General features: G+C 36.4%; 2 protein-coding genes across 2 annotated transcripts in view; both read right to left on the bottom strand.

Annotated features, from left to right (window-relative positions):
- Positions 1-1613: 1613 nt before the first annotated feature.
- On the bottom strand, positions 1614-8146 carry LOC113099056 (E3 ubiquitin-protein ligase TRIM39). The gene is made up of 6 exons (XM_026264132.1): positions 7567-8146; positions 5743-5838; positions 5274-5504; positions 5128-5150; positions 4791-4909; positions 1614-3299 (listed from the first exon to the last, which is right to left on the bottom strand). The coding sequence occupies exons 1-6, from the start codon at positions 7978-7980 to the stop codon at positions 2764-2766; spliced, it is 1419 nt and encodes a 472-aa protein (XP_026119917.1). The 5' UTR covers positions 7981-8146; the 3' UTR covers positions 1614-2763.
- Positions 8147-8997: 851 nt separating this feature from the next.
- The window catches only part of LOC113099059 (kinesin-1 heavy chain-like), an 18136-nt gene continuing 7486 nt past the window's right edge, over positions 8998-19647 (bottom strand). The window contains exons 6-26 of the mRNA XM_026264136.1: positions 19544-19599; positions 19382-19469; positions 19022-19146; positions 18704-18808; positions 17860-18005; positions 17629-17777; positions 17349-17539; positions 16011-16079; positions 15529-15735; positions 15087-15230; positions 14336-14521; positions 13990-14107; positions 13776-13828; positions 13486-13595; positions 13305-13406; positions 13155-13215; positions 13009-13080; positions 12432-12536; positions 12133-12349; positions 11855-11990; positions 8998-11756 (exon numbers count right to left, since the gene is read on the bottom strand). Of these exons, the coding sequence (XP_026119921.1) occupies positions 11860-11990; positions 12133-12349; positions 12432-12536; positions 13009-13080; positions 13155-13215; positions 13305-13406; positions 13486-13595; positions 13776-13828; positions 13990-14107; positions 14336-14521; positions 15087-15230; positions 15529-15735; positions 16011-16079; positions 17349-17539; positions 17629-17777; positions 17860-18005; positions 18704-18808; positions 19022-19146; positions 19382-19469; positions 19544-19599 (2435 nt within the window). The 3' untranslated portion in view covers positions 8998-11756; positions 11855-11859. The remainder of the gene's footprint in view (positions 11757-11854; positions 11991-12132; positions 12350-12431; positions 12537-13008; positions 13081-13154; positions 13216-13304; positions 13407-13485; positions 13596-13775; positions 13829-13989; positions 14108-14335; positions 14522-15086; positions 15231-15528; positions 15736-16010; positions 16080-17348; positions 17540-17628; positions 17778-17859; positions 18006-18703; positions 18809-19021; positions 19147-19381; positions 19470-19543; positions 19600-19647) is intronic.

Below are 19647 nucleotides of genomic sequence, written 5' to 3'. Positions count from 1 at the left end.
CAGACTTTCATTCCATGTATTCAGACTTTCATTCCATATAGTCAGACTTTCATTCCATATAGTCAGACTTTCATTCTATATATTCAGACTTTCACTCCATATAGTCAGACTTTCATTCCATATAGTCAGACTTTCATTCCATATATTCAGACTTTCATTCTATATATTCAGACTTTCATTCTATATATTCAGACTTTCATTTCATATAGTCAGACTTTCATTCCATGTATTCAGACTTTCATTCCATATAGTCAGACTTTCATTCCATATAGTCAGACTTTCATTCTATATATTCAGACTTTCATTCCATATATTCAGACTTTCATTCCATATAGTCAGACTTTCATTCCATATAGTCAGACTTTCATTCCATGTATTCAGACTTTCATTCCATATAGTCAGACTTTCATTCTATATAGTCTGACTTTCATTTCATATAGTCAGACTTTCATTCCATATATTCAGACTTTCATTCTATGTATTCAGACTTTCATTCCATATAGTCAGACTTTCATTCCATATAGTCAGACTTTCATTTCATATAGTCAGACTTTCATTCCATATATTCAGACTTTCATTCCATATAGTCAGACTTTCATTCCATATAGTCAGACTTTCATTCCATATAGTCAGACTTTCATTCCTTATAGTCAGACTTTCATTCCATATATTCAGATTTTCATTACATATAGTCAGACTTTAATTCCATATAGTCAGACTTTCATACCATATAGTTAGACTTTCATTTCATATAGTCAGACTTTCATTCCATATAGTCAGACTTTAATTCCATATAGTCAGACTTTCATTCCATATAGTTAGACTTTCATTTCATATAGTCAGACTTTCATTCCATATATTCAGACTTTCATTCCATATAGTCAGACTTTAATTCCATATATTCAGACTTTCATTCCATATAGTCAGACTTTAATTCCATATATTCAGACTTACTTTCCATATATTCAGACTTTCATTCTACATATTCCGACTTCATATTATAAATATAATTATTTCCTGATGGCTTGCCATAATATATATATATATATATATATATATATATATATATATATATATATATATATGAGATCATGGCAGTTTTTAAATATAAAAACTTTGTTAGACATGTTAATTATTGCAGAAATGTAAATGCATTTAATTTTATTTAATTTTATAAAAGCATTTGAAAAAAATAATATGGGTAAATGCATTGCAGTATGTGGAAATTTTCTATTATCATGATTATTGTGTGACCACAAGGGGTGGGGTCATTAGGCCATGATAATTTATGTTAATTAACATATTGTAAAGTAATAATAAAATGTAGTAGTATAACTTCCACTACAACAGTGCAATGGTTATTAAAAGCAAGCTTTGTTTGCCAAAATTCTAATGTTTTGCTAATAACCACTGGTAAATTTTCTTTCTTTCTTCTCTTTTTTTTTTACTTGTATATTAGTATTGTGCAATGTGCACACAGACGTTTGCCAATCTTTTGCACTTGACCTTCCATCTGCAGTGTGATGAATGATGTCATAGCAGATTCTTTAATTGAATAAAAAAAATGCAAAATAAGAAAACATGCAAAGTTATAATCATGAAAATGTGACATGCAATGTTTTAAAACTTTATTGTTGCAAAATGATGGTTTTATCCACTATTTAAAAAGATAGATTATTTATACTGCACAATATTAAGCAGCAATCTAATATTCTGAAAAGAATCTTACATTCACAGATATTTGCTCATTTACATAGTGTTAGGTTTCTGTTGTAAGATGTTACAGATGGTTATATACTTGATGTTGTAATCTAAGGTTCTCCTCTGAGCATGCGTCTCGAGTTTGCAAAGTCATGATCACAGGAAAAGGTAAAGAGACTTCTGTGTGCTCTGGCGAGGCGAGCGAGTGTCTGTTTTCTCCAGAAACACGTGTCATGGTCTGGGGCTGATGAGGCTGAACAGCTGGAGATGTCATCAGTGCTTTATTCAGAGTTCACAGAGCTTCAGCACAAAGACCACATCAACAACAAGCATTAGCTGCTCAAACTCCACCTCATGCTGGGAGTTTCTTCAGCTGTACTCAGAAGCTTTGAATTTTCTCAAACCTTGTACTAATTAGTCATTTTTCAGATGCACAACCATTCAAAAGTATAGGGTCAGTAATTGAATGTGTATTTTTGTAAAGAAATTAATACTGTTATTTTTACTGTCGTTTTTATGATAATTAAAATGATTGTATTTCATAATTACTATTATGATAAGTCGTCTATGATAATTAGATACAACAATAAAAACACACAATGCATGCCGTTACAACTGATTCCTATTTCAAATAAACTCTTGAACTTTATATCCTAAAAATTATCACAATTTCCACAAAAATATTAAGCAGCACAACAGTTTTCAACACTGGTTGTTCAGTTCAAAAGAAAATAATTTACAATAAACATACTGCTACTGCTATACATGCTGAATAAAAATATTGATTTCCTTAAAAAAACGCTAGTGTAAGCTTGTTAAGAGAATACCTCACCTAAAAATGAAAATTGTTACCTGAAAAAAAAAAACTGTTTTGTTCCCCACATGCTTCAAAATGTCTTCTTTTGTTTTCAGCATAAGAAATTCGTACAGGTTTGGAACAGCTTGAGGGTGAGTAAATGATGACAAAGTTGTCATTTTTAGGTGAACTATCCCTTTAAGTCATTTTTGTACTACTTCAGTCCTTCAGACTAGAATAGTGTGTATCATGAAATGTTTGTCGAGTTACTCTGTGTACACAGACACCTTCTCCGCTAAAATATGCAGCGGATGTCTTTTACATGTGTTGGAGAAATATGGAAACACTTTTTCCGTAAACTTGTGCTTATACTTGTAGAGCAGAGAGTTGTCTCCGGCGTCTGAGAACATGACTCTGCCGGCCTCCCAGTCGAGCTGAACCCGGATCTTCTGAGGTTTCTTCTTGAGCGTCAGAGGAGCGCTGCTGGCCGTCCGCGCGCGGTACTCTCCTCCGTACAGGCAGATGGTCCACATGCCGCGCTCGGGGCTCGGCGGGAACCACTCTTTACGCTGCACGCTTTCTTTCACCACCCCCAGCGCCCACTCGCTGCAGTCGCCCACCTCCACGTCCCAGCTGTGCCGGCCGGAGCCCAAGCCCTCGGAGCCCAGGACGCACTCGTAGAAGCTGAAGCGTTCGGGGTTGTCTGGGACCTGCTGGTCTTCCTCCATGTAGCGGATGGAGGTGAGGTCGTCGGACAGAGCCACGCAGACGTCTGCGGTGTTGGGGTCGAGGATCACAGGAGCTGAAGGTTTGAAAGGTATTTAGAGTTTAGTCACTGGCAAGATCAGTTTTGAGGCAGTTGCAAGTGGTTAAAACGGGATATCTATAAACAAAAATGCTAATTCTACATAAATTCTAGCTTGTGAAACTAGACTAGACGGCCACTGGGCCATGACCACAGGAGCCAGTCGAGTCCTCCGCACAATCTGAGTTTGCTGCAGCCTGGAATTGAGCTGCTGGGTTCATCTGGCCCCGGTTGAGCCTGGTTCCTCCCAGGGTTTTTTCTCCATTGTGTCACTGATGGAGTTTTCTTTCCTTGCCGCTGTCACCTATGGCTTGCTCAATATCCAGCGATATCATCAACTTGATTGCACAGATACTATCTGAACTGAGCTGGATGATGAAATCACTGAATACAATGATAAATTGCCTTTAACTAAAAATTGAGTGTCATTTTGCATTATTGATGCACTATTTTCCTAATTAATGCTGTACAGTTGCTTTGTCACAATCTGTATTGTTAAAAGTGCTATATAAATAAATGTGACTTGACTTGAAATAATTAGTAGCTACAGTGTAAAAAAAAAAAAAAAAAAAGATTATTGGAGTAGGTTTCACATGAAAATACCATTCAGTCTTTCTACTTCAGCATGTTATGTTTATTTTTATATATCCTTGCTGTTTCTGTGTAATTAACTGAAAAATATATATATATTTTTTTTGTACACTAAATATTTTTAGTGTATTTGACACTTTATTCCCCTTTTTTATTTAATGGACACTTTGATTATATATTATATATATATATATATATATATATATATATATATATATATATATATATATATATATATATATATATATATATATATATAATTGTATTTTGAATAATTGTACGCCATTTTATTTTATTTTATATCACAGATTTACCCACATAGAATGTTGTGATGTCTTGTAGCTCAGAAAGATCAGTGTTTATAACATTTATTAATTTACGTAATGTGTTACTTGCCATTTCTTTGTAATTAATTGGGGGTAAATGGTGTTGAAACCAATTTTTGCTGTAATTGTTAATTTTGAACAGACTTTTAAGGTCTGAAGTATTATTATTTTTTAATGGAAACTGAGTTATTGTTTTTTTGCACTACTTATTGCAGGTACAGTGACAGTTTTAATTTATTTTTAATCATTCCTTATTTCTACATATTTCATTCAGAAACTACACAAACAAAGTTATGGACCGCAGCTCTGATTGGTTGTTTATTACCGGGAGCGGATGAATTTCTGCAAATGGCAATAGGACACTGGGAGGAGCCAGAGGAGCTTGATTTTATTATCTGTCTCATATTCTACTGTCAGGACATAATGACAGGTTTAACAAATATGTAAAAAATCTTTACAAAAGTTACCTACTGCAGCTTTAATATATATATATATATATATATATATATATATATATATATAGATAGATATATTCTATATTTGAAAACCTGATGTCTTTCTTTGCTCTTACTGTACGTGACGGCGGTCTGCATCTTCTCCCACACTCTGAACTTGAGCGAGCCGATGTGTTTGGCCACATCAATCAAAGCTCCAGAGATTTCCTCTGGATCCTGAACGGTGCAGTCCATCCTGGGACACAAACAGAGAAGCTTCTTCAGATCAACTTAGGTTCTTACAAAACTGACAATGAGCCAGAGTCAACAATTCAACTCAAAGTTAATGTTACATGTCAACTGACTTCTTGTTCAAGTAGTCTTGTGGCTGCAGGCTTCTAAACTACTAAATCTATCACTCTACCTCGGTTTATTTAATGTTATAAAATGATTGATTGAAAAAGATATTTTTACCGTTCTGAAGTCTTCTTGTAGTTCTGTAACAGAAGGATCAGAGAGTTTTAAAAAAAAATCTCCTGCTCCAGGTTTTCTTAGACTGAGTTGATATGCATGCAATATCTAAATATTACTATTAAAATAATATAGCTTTATTTTGCTACCTTCAGAAAAGCCATGTCATCAGCGCTCATGGCCTCTTCAGTTGAGCTAATGGCTTCTCTTAAGGTCATGATCTCATCTGTCAGTTTGTCCATCTTCTCCTTCATCTTCTGGCTCTTCTTCTCCTCTTCCTCACTCAGAGCTCTCAGCATGGAGATCTCCTCATCATGCAGGAACTGATGGAGATTTTCAAAGTTCTCCTTTATCAGACGCACTGTGTTCTGGGCCTGTCTCTGTCCAGAGGGTTTAGAGACTCTCAGAAAATGTTGCCACCTTGATGTGTTCATGCAAAATGTTTAAAAATGTAGTAAGAGTAATTAAATATCTAATTACTGTAGTGCATAGTCACATGAATAGTATCATGTCATGCTTCACATTTAATGGTTCTGTTAAAACATGCTAAAGTCCCAGAACTGACTGAAAATCCTGTTAAAGTAGGCTTGTGTTAATCTTATGTCTCGGAGATGTTACCCTGATGTGTTCTGAAGTTTCCTGGCAGGTTTGCTTGGCTGTGTTTAACATCTCCAGTTTCTCCTGCAGGGGTCTGAGAGCTGCTCTCAACTCCCTCTGAGAACATTAGAGAGTTACGGTCAGTTCTCACTGTTCATCTCAAACTACAGCGTGCAAAATAAAAACATCTTGATAAAACAGAACCAAAACCTGCTGGGACTCAATCCTACAATTTAGTGCCACTCTTTTTAATTTAGGTATAAAATAGTTATTTAGTTATTAATTGAAATGACTTGTAAAACTGCTGTGAAATTTTCTTTTTGTAATTATTTATATCACACATATGTACGTTTTTATATGTATATATAGACATATTTATATATTACCAAGACCTGCACTCAAAACTACACCAAATTGCGTGCTAGACCTCAAGATGGCAAAAGTTGGGATGATTAATCAGCCGCGCAGCAGATATATCGGTCTATCACTAAATGACAAGATTAATTGCAATATCGGCCAATTTATCGGTCAATTGCTATGACATCTATTTACATTTAATCATTTAGCTGATGATTTATAACACAATATTTACTCAATTCACAATAAATTACTATAAAAATGTTTAATATTAAAATACTCAATCTGTATTAACATTTAAAAATAAAAATGTATAAATATATAAAAATATATCTAATTATATTTAAATATATTAAATATAAATATATATATATATTTATACACATACATATATATATATATATATATATATAAATATATATATATATACACACATATACATATACATATATATACATATATATATATATATATATATACCTATATATATATATATATATATATATATATATATATATATATATATATATATATATATATATATACACATACACTGCACACTAATTTGCACAATAATTTGAGATTTGCCTAAATTTCATGATATAAACCTCAGAATGGCAAAATATTGGATGAATTATCATTCAAGCAGATTAAAAATATATAAATTATTATCTGCTGAAAACCTAAAAAAAAGTAAAAAATTGGTCATTTCATGTTAATCGCTGCAACATTTACTTTTTTTTTATTAATTTTTTTATACATGTTTTCATTTATGTTACATTTAAAGCAATATCAAAATATCAACTATAAATTACTAGTGCTATCAAACACTTAATCGTGATAAATTGCATCCAAAATGTTTGTTTACATAATGTGTGTGTACTGTGCATATATTTATTTTGCATATATAAATACACACACAACATATATTTTGAGAATTTTACATGTATATATTTATAAAATGTACATTATATACAAATATATTTAACATAAACGTGTGTGTGTTTATTAAGATATACTCAATATACAGTATACACACGTATGTAAATAAAAACTTATTTTGGATGAGATTAATCACGAGTAATCATTTGACAGAACTATATATTACATTATATTTAAAATTGTAATAAATTTGTATTACATTATTTAAATAACAAAAAATATTTAAATATATTTTAATAGTATTGTAAACATTTCATAACATTACTAGACTGCAATTACAGTTTGAAGTAAAAACTGGACGTGGCACAATAATTTAAGATTACACTGAATTACATGCTTCAAACCTCAAAATGGCAAAGTATTGGAAGATTTATCAAGTCCTTTGTTTATTGCCTAATAAACTCAAAATGGCCAAGTATTGGCCAATGTATAAATCATAACTAGAATCATGCAAAGTTTTGATAGCAGTTGCTCCAACCATAATTTTATAAAATATTGTAACTGACACTTTTGATAAAGTTTTTTTTTAATGCACCTGTTTCTCACCTTACATTCTTCTGTGGCCTCTTCAATGGAGCTGCACTCGTGAGCTTCATGTTCCTCTCCCTGACACTGATCACAGATCAGCTCCTCGTCCTCCATACAGTATTGAGTCAGTCTCTCTCTATGCTGTCTGCACAGACCTCCATCCTCCGGCGTCTCTCCGCCCTCCACAGCGTTTCCCACCCGCCGCGGCTGCCCTTGAAACAGCGAGTCGAGCAGCCCCTTCAGCACGCTGTCCAGCAGCTCACGGCCATAGCACTCGGTACAGCCTGACCCGTCCTGTCCCAGCTCATCCCGACACAGCTGCAGGCAAGCCTGGCACAGAGTGTGTCCGCAGGGCAGCAGCAGCGACCCTTCACCCTGGCAGCCCGGGCACAAGGAGTCGCTGGAAGGTGAAGAGGGTTGATCGTCTGACATTATGGTAGTTCTCTGGATGTTGTTGTCTTCTAAATGTCCTTGCTCTCTGAGTGTCTGGTCTGCAGCTCTCTGGTTGTTACACAATCACTGCTGTGCACTGGGTATCAAAGGAAATCCCCGTTTGGATAGTTGGTGGTCTATTTATAAGAGAGTTATTTTGAAGCAAGCTCCAAGTTGTTTATATGCAACGGTGTCTATGTGGAGAGTTTTGCTTGGTGCAGATCGTAGGGCAAGAGTGTTGCTGAGTCACTAGTGTGTGTGTGTGTGTGTACTGGCATTAAAGTGTAAAGTGATACCACTTTCCTCAAGTGCTCTAACATCAGTCAAATCCCAATCAATTTAATCTGCACCAATGCAAAATTTCACCACACTGACAGAAGCAACGTGTTCCTCTGTTTATCTGTCAAGTCCTTTCTGAAACATTTGTGAAATTAATGAAAACAAAGCAATTGAGTGTAATTTTCCCTATTTTTTTTTTTAAATGTGCATGGTAAAGTTTATCAAATTATTTCATTGTTTCGAAAATTAATAATATATGATAAAAAAAACAAAGCAGCAAAACTACTTTTATATAATTTTCTTCAACATTGATAAAAATTTTCTTGAGAAAATAAAAAATTCTGCATTTCCATAATATTTTATATATACACGTATACATATATGAGAAAGAGAGAGGTCTTTACAGTATGTTTATGTTTTTAAAAGTATGTAAAAATACAGACACACTTAGGTAGAATATGTATCAAAACCGTTTTATCTTTTAATCTTTTAAAAGTTTTTATCTTTTTAACAAGCCCAGGCTTGATAAATAGAAGAAAACTGCATTTCTTTTTCAATGCTTCCCCCACATGGTCCTTACACACATTGATCAAAGTAACTAAATTAAAATGTAATTAGTTCCAATCATTTTTTCTTTCCTATAAGCCTGTGGACATATGGCTACACGTGGTTCTACATCTACAAAAAAAGATGATAGCTTAGCATGCAACTCTCAAGAGCAAAACCAAACATACTCCGTGTGTTTTACCTTATACTTTATTTGCGTTTCATGTCAAGGGTGAAAACTTGCCTACAGTAAGCAACTAAAGGAAATATACACAGCAATTCAATCTACACTCTGAAGAGCCAACTGTACACATTATCTGAGCACAATTACATCTTTCCTTTAGAGTCATTTAAACGGAGCAACTGTTTTCCCCGGCAAATTAAAAATGCAGATTCAAGGCAAAATAAAATACAAAAAAACAATGATACAGTCTTCAAATCACATGACCTCCGGCTGTAGCTCCTCAATAACAATAATAACAAGATTCAGTGAGAAATTTGATGTTTGAGATGCAAGTTTTCTCCAAGTGCGTTTTTCAAATGAGATGGTAATATTTTAAAGTGCTTTTAAAAGATTAAATGCGGCGAACAAGCGTTAGACAAATGAGCATTAAACAATGAAATAAAACTGGAGAACTGTTGAGTGCCGTCGCTTTTCTTCAGTACAGCGAAACTTGCACGACACCAGACTCATATTGCACACAAGAGGTCATAAAACACCATCTTCAATATCCCGCCGCTACAGTACTACAGTCATTGACAAGACACCTAGTAGGATCTGGATCCAAATACATGGAAAACCAGAGGACAATGGAAAACAAGTACACTGGAATATATATATACTTCAAAAAAGATCGACAAAAGAAACTCAACAGCAAAATCCCTAGTCTATAATAAAACACAAATAAATAAAACATTACCTAGTTGCAAGTGCAACAAAATGAAAACATGACCTAAAATGATTAAATAAACCCCACCCACCATTAAATAAGCCCCACCCATTAACATTAGTGAATGAAAGGCAGTAACGTCGTGCTGAATGAAAAGCATTTGAACTGTAGAGAGCCAATCAGCAGGTCTATATAAGCCAAACGCAAAAACACAAGGCAACCAAAACCACAATCGCCAGAACTAAATGATGTGTGGGTTTCCCTGGGTTGTTTGCAATGCTCCAACCACTGAAGATTCAATCGCAAAACTTCAAAATATGGACCCTATAATGGACTAAACTGTACCAAAACACAAGTCAAATCAAAAGGTAAAAACTCAGGAGTGTAGGTATATTGTGAATTCAATGGCTGTCTGACCATTGCACAAACCGCGCTCCAACAAAACCACAAAATGACACTATACAAAGCGTAAAACTAAACTTTGTCTCTAAAGGGGACAAGGACGGGATGTGATCATTTCCCATTACCCAAATATGAAACCTTTGTCACCATTTACTCAACTCTCATGCAGTCCCAAACCCTAATAAATGTAGCTTTTCTGTAAAATAATAACAAGTAGTGAAAAGGATTTCCAAAAACAAAATAAGACAAACCTATGAAAATCTAATTTGCTCAAATAATGCATGTTGTCATGTTGTGGCAGGTGTGATGTCAATGATGCCGAATGTTATTACATCTCAATCAAATGACAAAGCACAAAGGGCAAGATCTGAAGTGAATAATGAATGTCCAATTCGACTTCAGAAGACGTGGAATTAAAATATCTCAATGGTATTTTGTGATATTCTGGAGCTTGAAATTGTCTATGTCTATGCCTTTTAATTAAAAAATGTAAAAAAAAAAAAAAAAAAAAAAAACATGAAAAATGCAAACGTTCGGATAGCTTTTCATGTAGGATGAAAGAAAAGTCTAGCAGGTTTGGAACGGCATGTGGATGAATACATAATAATCTAAGTGTTCATTGTTTGGTCAACAATCTCTCAAATTAAAAGCTAGGTTCCCTGCCTACTAAAAACAATGTAACCACAACCTTGCCTGGGAATATTTTTGGAAAAACGAAGAGGAAAAATCCACACACATGATTATTGAACTACGGAGCAGCATCGATACAACAAACTCTACCGGTTTAAGCCGTGAGAACTGAAGTTAAATATTGAAATGAGCACATGACATTAGTATTATTATTAACCTAGCTACGACTCATCTAAAAGCTCAGGCTGTGACATACACAGCTCTTTACTTCGTAACAATGATTACTTGTTTTGTGTTTGTACAGTGCTTTAAATATACCTGCAGCTCAGGTGCTTCTACATCAAGCAGTTCCATGAAATGAGAACTAAAAGGCTGCATCTCGTTAGTTTACTTTCAGACGACCCTTTCATCATAATTTAAATCTTTCTTCTGAACATCACTACAAAAACTAGTTCAATGGTTCATATATACAGTTCAACTGTAGTGTTTATCTCACGTATTTAGGTGAAATGTTCAATAGAAGTTTCTCAAAGCAAGAGAGAACAAGCAAACTCTCTAAACAAACCCAAAATGAGAACGCACATAAATAAGGCTCAAATAGTAGGTTTTTTGTTTGTTTGTTTGTTCTATTCCCATTTTTCATTAATTTCTGCCTTTTTTATTCTTTTGCAATTTTGTAATACATTCAACTTGGCACAGTGAGGGACGTGGAGAGCGGGATGTGAGCAGAAACCTACTGTGCAAGAGTGAAGAGACACGCGCTAGTTACACACGTTTCCACTGGTGCAAAAAGCCTGATTTTTTTTTTCCTTTACATTTTTAAAGGGAAGATATAAGAGATCAGAATGGAGGAACATCTGTACAGCCCAGAGACGGTGATGTTATTTCATGTTTCATACACATATATACTTATATTCATTTTCATATGTATAGTGTTGAACCCTCCCGTGCTGTGGAATGCCTGTTCAGCTTTTTGGGATGATATCAGCTTCAGCTGGGGCTACTGGGGTTAAATTCAGCATTCAACAGCTGGAAAAAGTGAGAAAGAGAGAGAGAGAGAGGGTGAAAAAGAAGACCCTTTTTCCCATTTTACTAACCCATTTGACCTATTCGCAGCATGTACTCACTTATTTTACTGTTTGACTACGCCTCCACCACGGATGCCCACTGATTGGTTGTTCTGGAAGAGCCCCGCCCCTGAGCGGTTGACATTGGGGTGGGTGGGTGAGGCGACAGGGGGCTGACCGGGTCTGATTGGCTTGGCTGTGATAGGAGGAAATGACTAGTTAGTCAAGACAGAAAACAACTTTTGATTATTACTAAACTGTTCTACTAAATCTATCAATCAAAAATCTCTTAAAAGACAGAAGGCTGGAATTTATTATACACTTATGTGTGTGCTAACCGATCTGTGCGGAGTGTCCTCTGCGGGCCATGTTCTTGGCTCTGACGGCCTCTTTAATGCGGTCCACCTCCTGTTGGTAGCGTTTGCGGTCACGGGCTGTGTTCTCTTTGGCCTCTTTGAGCGCAGACTCCAGAGCCTTCACGCGCTCCGCTGTTGCCCGCAGGCGCTTCTCCAGCTTGGGCAGCTCACAGCGCAGGTCAGCGTTATCACGCACCAGCTGGACAAAGGAACGAAAGGCCCACAGTAAGCATGTGTGTTTTGGGAGCACACCCATGTTGATGTTCTGAGTGTGTGTTCACCTGCTTGTGCACTTTAGTGAGCTGCTCAAGGTTGTTCTCAAGGAACGAGATCTTCTGTTTTTGTGCCGCACTGCCACCAGTGTCATCGGAGTCAATCTCTGCACTCTGAAAAATATGTTAATGCATAATTCAGGCATGTCAATAAAGCCATAACTGGAGTTTATGACATCCATTAGCTTTGATGGCAGCAATGTAAACTAAAGGCTACTAGCCCTAAAAAAAAATCATAATAATAATAATAAAACGATAATCGATAAAAATTAAAGGTAAATAAAAAGTGTAATAAAATTCTAATAACAGTAATAAAAAACATAATTGTCACAAATTTTAAACTTCAAGTAAAATAAATCATAAAATCATTTAAGAATTATAACAAATAAATAAAAATTACAAATACATTTAAACTTCAACAGGAAATTAATCAACGGAAAATGTGTTTTAAAAAAGACACCTATACTCGAGAACCTAGAAAACCATCAAAAGTCCAATGTTAAGCTTTTAATAGTAACTTATCCACATTGAAACTATGTAATTATCAGGAGAAATTAAGAGAAGAATGTGTACGCAATGGTTGTACCTTCTTCACCCGTGTGGCCAGATCCTGAACAAAGAGTTTCCTCAGGTTATGAAGAGTCTGTAGCTCTTTGGCCTGAGGAGAAGAGAGCGATCAGAGCGTGCACACATGCAGACCAAGATGCAAGAAACATGAAGAAAATGACCTACCACTGTCTCCTCCAGGCCTTTGAGATCCTGTCTGGCCTGTTCCCTTCTGTCCTGCATCACCCTGTAAACAAATTGAGCATTAGCATACCAGACCCATTTTTGGCACATGAGCATCTACTCAAACGTCTGCATTATCAATGTGTGTCGTACGTGAGCTCGTGCAGTTTGCGGCTCTTCTCCTGGTCAGTGGTTTTGAGTTTCTCATGCTCCACCTTCAAGCGCTCTTGCTCCAACATGATCTTCTGGTTCTGACTGTAGCCAGAAAACAAAGGATAAATGAGCCCATGTGGCCTTGATTCAGTACCTGAAGATGTGTATGTTTATGTCTTACTCCTGCAGTTCAGTGATGAGTTTCTCTTTGGTCTCCAGCTCGTCTCTCAGGTTGCTCAGCTGTTTCTGATGAGCTTCTCTGTGGTTCTGAATCTGCTGCTCAACGGCATCCTGTCCAAACGTGCAGAAAAAGAAACTATGAATTACAAACTCTCTTTTAAAATAAATGAAACATCTCTTAAAAGCCCCCTTTCTGAATCTTGCAATCTAAATGATTCACCTGAAAGAAGATATATATACAGTACATAGTTCAATGAGCAAAATGTTATTATGTTGTTATAAAATGCTTACCTTGACATTAGCACTTTGTATCTCATTCTCCTTCTCCATTGTATGAACTTTCTCTGCACAGGGAAAAATAAAAAACTTATTTTACACACAAATACAGTCTCACCACAAGAGGGCAGTAAAAGTTGGTCTGTCTGACCCACACTGTTTTTTAAATGGGTATCAAAATGCATTTATAAGAGAAAAGAAAAAAAAAAGCATGTGAGTGTATTTGTACCCTGTGTGCTGAGTTTGACCAGTTCCTCATTGAGAGAGTCTACGTTCTCCTCTAGCTGTCTCTTCTTGTGTTCAATGTTTTGCAGGTACTCCGTCAGGGACTTGATCTTTGCTTCATACTGTAGACAAACAAAGAAATAAATCTCAGGATCTTTTTAAAGCTTCCTTCTAGTGTTGTAATGGAGAGCATGTGGTGTTTCCATTTAGCTACAGTCATAAATTAATGATCTAATAACAATAATACTGGTTTTACTAGACGAAGAGCTGCGTGAGCGCTCTAAAACTAAAGAAACTAAAACGGGTTTGAAATGTTCTAAGACTTTTGGATGAACTACTCTTGCATTTACCTGAGAGATACGGAGCTGGCAGGCAGCGAGCTCTTTCTCGTTCTCATCCATCTTCTTGTTGCTCTCAGCCTGAACGCTTTCCAGCTGTTTGCTGCGCTTCACCAGAGTCTTCACCTCCGACTTCATCTTACTGATGTACAGACGAGCCACGGTGAACTCTTCATCAATGAGACCTCCACCCTCATGCTGCGGAGACAACACGAGGACAGAGAAAGAAAGAAATCATTGAGGTTAGAGAAGAGGATGAACAGTTAAAACAGGAATATAACAAGCAAAGATGAAGAGACAAAATATTAAAGGAAAAAAATATGTACCGCATTTTCCGGGCTAGAAGTCACATTTTTTTTTCATAGTTTGGCTGTTCCTGCGACTTATAGTTAGGTGTGACTTATTTATCAAAATTAATTTGACATGAACCAAGAGAAATGAACCAATAGAAAACATTACCGTCTCCAGCCGCCAGAGGGCGCTCTATGCTGCTCAGTGCTCCTGTAGTCTACACTGAAGACATTGAGCGCCCTCTCGTGGCTGTAGATGGTAATGTTTTCTCTTGTTGCTTGGTTCTAAATAAATGCGACTTATAGTCCAGTGCGACTTATAAATGTTTTTTAATTCATCATGACATATTTTTGGACTGATGCGACTTATACTCAGGTGCGACTTCTAGTCCGAAAAATACGGTATGTATATAAAATGTGAAAGAGAGGCTATTACAAGAACTTAGTTTTTTTTTTTTTTGCTGCCTTTTTACCTTAATGTCATTGCTGCCTACGGCGATGCCAATCTCTGCCAGGTCTTTAAGCAGCGATGACATCATCTCCGTGACTCTCTTCTTCTGATGGTTGGTCATTTCCTTCAGTTTCTGCAGCTCAGAGTCGATGGATGCAAGAACGCTCTGCAACAACACACAGCTCAGAAAAGGAACCAGTCCCAAAACATTCTAGTTACCCGGTCACGTTACATATATTACTACACAATTTTATATATAATAATTAATGGTTTATCTTTCGTATTGTTAATTATACATCATGAACATTATTATAATTACTATAACTGACAACATTAGATTTTATGTGTCTTCTAAAGATTCAAATCTAACTTGATGTCTAGACAAAAAGCAGGCAAAAGAAAATCACAACTTTTTGGTGAAGGTGAATGAAACAATAGTGAAGAAAGTAGTGTTTTCTCCTCACAGATTTCTGGTTGAGCTCTTCATTCAGGGCTTCAAACTCCTTGGTCTTGTCCTCCACCTCCTGACTCTTCTGATCATAGTTGACTGCGAGCTCCTCCAGGGCCTGCAGCACCTCCTTCACCTCCTCTTTAGACGCCTCGTTCTCCATCTGAAGACGGGTGAGCTCCGCCTGCAGGTTGTCATGGTCCCTTCGCGTTGAGACCAGCAGCTACAACACAAAGATTTTTGTGTCGGATCATCCGTGTCAAATTATTGAGGAGAGAGAAGAGGGGAATGTGATGGGAACTCAACACAACATGTAAGGAGCATGTGTACTACACCAGAACGTTATTTATTATTTATAGCTTTTAATGGCAAAGGGTAAACCCCAGCTCCTAAGTTTTTTGTCTCCAGATAATTCACAGCCAACTAGTAGACAGGACACGCTTCTTATTAATGGGAAAATAAGGTAAATCTGATGTGTGGTTCGTGTTTGAGTCTGACCTCTTCCTGATCCAACATCTGCTGCTTGAGTTTCTCAGCCAGCTGAGACTGCTGATTTATCTCATCATCCTACAAGCAGACAGCAGGGAGTGAGAGAAACATAGAATGAATGTAATGAATGAGAGCACGCGAGCGCTGAATGGTTTAAACACTGGAAATAAAAAAATAAAAAAATTATGAACTTTAGTGACGATGCAACACTGCCTCAATTGTGCAAGTGACAATTCCTGTGTCAACTGTGCAGCTCACTTAGTGCAGACAACAATTGTGATTTGAAGCCATTTGCACATTATAAAGAGAAAAAGACTCGATCACGATTTTTGTCAAATAATTCCTCACAGAAAGTTTACAAATTACTTTAGAAGCTATTTAATTAAGACATATAAATTGTACTTCACCTTCAGCATTCAACAACTTCACTGAGACAGTGCCTTACCTCTCAAGGCAGGTGCGTCATGAGCTTGAAATCGGTTTTTTTTTTTTTTAAGATCGGTCTTTTTAGAGACCACCGATTGAACATCCCAAAGTGATTATTGTTCGATATTGATCAGTAGCGGAGCAATCAGAGTAACCCTATTTTAATGTTTTCTACTTGAAGAGATTTTAAAATGTATTTTATTCCTTTAATTACCGTATTTTCCGGACTATAAGTCGCACTTTTTTTCATAGTTTGGTTGGTCCTGCGACTTATAGTCAGGTGCGACTTATCAAAATTAATTTGACATGAACCAAGAGAAATTATCTAAGAGAAATGAACCAAGAGAAAACATTACCGTCTATGGCCGCTAGAGGGCGCTCTATGCTGCTCAGTGCTCCTGTAATCTACACTGAAGACATAGAGCGCCCTCTAGCGGCTGTAGACTGTAACATTTTCTCTTGGTTCTAAATAAATGAGACTTATAGTCCAGTGTGGCTTATATATGTGTTTTTCCTCATGACGTAGTTTTGGACTGATGCAACTTATACTCAGGTGCGACTTATAGTCCGAAAAATACGGTAAAAGCTGAATTTTCAGCACCATTCCTCCAGTCTTCACTGTAACATGATCCTTGAGGAATCATTCTAATATGCTGCCCATTTGCTTTCTGATTATTATTAATGTTGAAAACAGTTGTGCTGCTTAAACTTTTTGTGGGAATTGTGATATACATGTTATTTTCGTCAAGATTTTTTCAATAGAAAGATCAAAAGGACAGCATTCATTAAAAAACAGAAAACTCTTTACGGTCACATTTGATCAATTTAAGACATCCTTGTTAGATAAAAGTGTTAAATCTGGAAATTGGCAAATATCTCAAAATGGCCATAAATGCCAAAAGCATCAGTGGTTCATCTTACCTTATCATCAAGCTGTTTGAAAAGTTTGGCCAATTCAGCCTCACACTTATCACGCTCCGCGTCAGTGAATTTGAGGCCGGGCATGCTGGGAGACGAGGTGAATTTATCATTATTCATCACATTATCCAGGGCCAGAACATCAGCGTTTGCCTTCTCCTTATCGTACTGCTCCTCAGTGGGAACACTCTCACCTAAAACACACACAAAACACAGTTCGGTTGTGTGCAGTTATCACTGAACACAGCTGAATGAGTAGGAAGCGTGTGTGTCATCACAGTACCGTTCCTCCAGCGGTTGAGCTCGTTCTCCAGCCAGGTGATGGTGTTCTTTAGGGTCTTGTTCTTCTCTTTCTCCTTCTCATATTTCTTCTTCCACTGCTCAGCTGTCAGCTCCACATTCACACACACGGTGTTCTTGATGGTCTTTGCTCTGAAAACAGAAAAAAAAAGAATTACTTAGCGCTCAAAACAAAAGTTTTGTTAAAACTCTCAGTGTGTGTGTATCTCATCACCTCTGTCCGAACATGAGCGTAGTTTTGGTCTCAGCCTCGTTGAAGGAGGATGGAGAGCAGCAGATCACTATAGTGGTCCTGCAGTTTCCCCCCAGTGAATCCTGCAAGATCCTCGTCATCTTACTGTCTCTGTAGGGAATGTACGTCTGACAGGGCAAAGAAATATTCATTCATTAGCCTTCTATCTAAGAAAAAACTAACTTTCTGCTGTATTACTAAAAAGGCGTATTATTATCCAATGCAGAGTTCAAAAATATATTAATTTTTTTTTTTTATCATGTACAGTTTTTTCCATATATATATATATTTAATATTATAAATACATGTATCAGCTTTAATGCATTTATCAGAACATAAAATAAACATACATAAACATACAATGAACTTTGCATATACAAGTTATAAATAAGTTGTTATAAGTTATTTTTATTCTGTAATTTTCTGTTGCTGTTTGGATGTATTAAAACACCCACAGATGCAGCAGAAAAATCTGAGTAACATCTTAATTTTCTTCCATAATTATAACCTTGCAATCAGGATAATGCATTAAATAATATCTCCAGAATCATTAATGTGGGAATCGAACAAACAGTTGCAATTTGGCTCTAAATTATGTATTTGTAGCAGTTTATCTGGTGATTAAGGGATAATACGAAACTTCTTCACCTAACTGGTTTTATATAACAATAGCATATCACATTTTGTAATAAAGGTGCTTGAGACAAACGCTCTGTCATTGGAATCGGCACCCCAAAATTAGTACGAATCAAGCGTTGGATTGCATTTAGCAAATATGATGCAGGGCTGTGAAATGTACAACTGTCCGACTGTACATCACACCTACCGTTCCTTCTGCCAGAGCAGAGATGACGTTTCCCAGAGCGGAAAGAGATTTGTTAATATTTTTGGCTTCATCCAACACAGCTCCCTCTGCTCCAGTTTTACTGACCTGCAGTCGAAAACATGAAATCAGAGCCAGTGCCGCCACAAATGAAATATTAATAAGCAACTACATCACATATACTATTATGGGTCCTGAAGTGAAACCAGCTGTGAATAAATAACAGAGGTAAAAATTCCTGTGGATGGGTTTAAAAAAGAAATAGACAGAAGAAGTGAAAGAGGGAAAACGGAAGTGAAAGGTGAAAAGCAGAAATATTACCTTCTCACTTCCTGCTAAATCCACCAGGTAAAGTTTCCCGCTCAGTTTCTGCTCCGTCTGCGTGTTCTCTTGCTTGACGTTTATCAGGAAGATACTGTGACTCCTGGAGCTGTGCTCGTTCATGTCTGACACGCACCACAGAGAAAGAATACGTTTCCATTTCCACTCAACTTTAAGTGCATGCACACAACAGGACACTCTTTTAGTTGTATAAACATCTCAAAATAAAACAAATAAGAAAGAAGGTCCTTAAACTACTCTGAGTCTAAACTAATATAACTCAACGAGAGCAACAGGTGTGGAAAAGTTCAGCCTGCTAAAAACAGCCATGCAGTGTCTGACTGATTTGCATGGGCTTACTTGTGACAGCCACATGTCTGTTGGATTTGCCTTCATCAATGGTGTCCATCACTTCCTCTGGGCTACACACAAACCGTTCAGTACAACCCTGCAGATGGAGAAAGAGATTTGTACCACTCCTTCACTAATACATGCACAGTTAATTACTGAAACACGCCTCACCTTTACATACGGAACTCTGTTCTTATCTTCATGTACAGACAGATTGGTCTTAGATACTGGAAGAAAAAAAACAGATTATTATTAATTTTAATATGATTAAACAA

The sequence above is a fragment of the Carassius auratus genome, unplaced genomic scaffold (assembly GCF_003368295.1).
Source record: "Carassius auratus strain Wakin unplaced genomic scaffold, ASM336829v1 scaf_tig00216849, whole genome shotgun sequence".
Lineage (NCBI taxonomy): Eukaryota > Metazoa > Chordata > Actinopteri > Cypriniformes > Cyprinidae > Carassius > Carassius auratus.
Note: the sequence above shows the minus strand (reverse complement) of the source record. Positions and strands in the feature narration are given on the sequence as shown.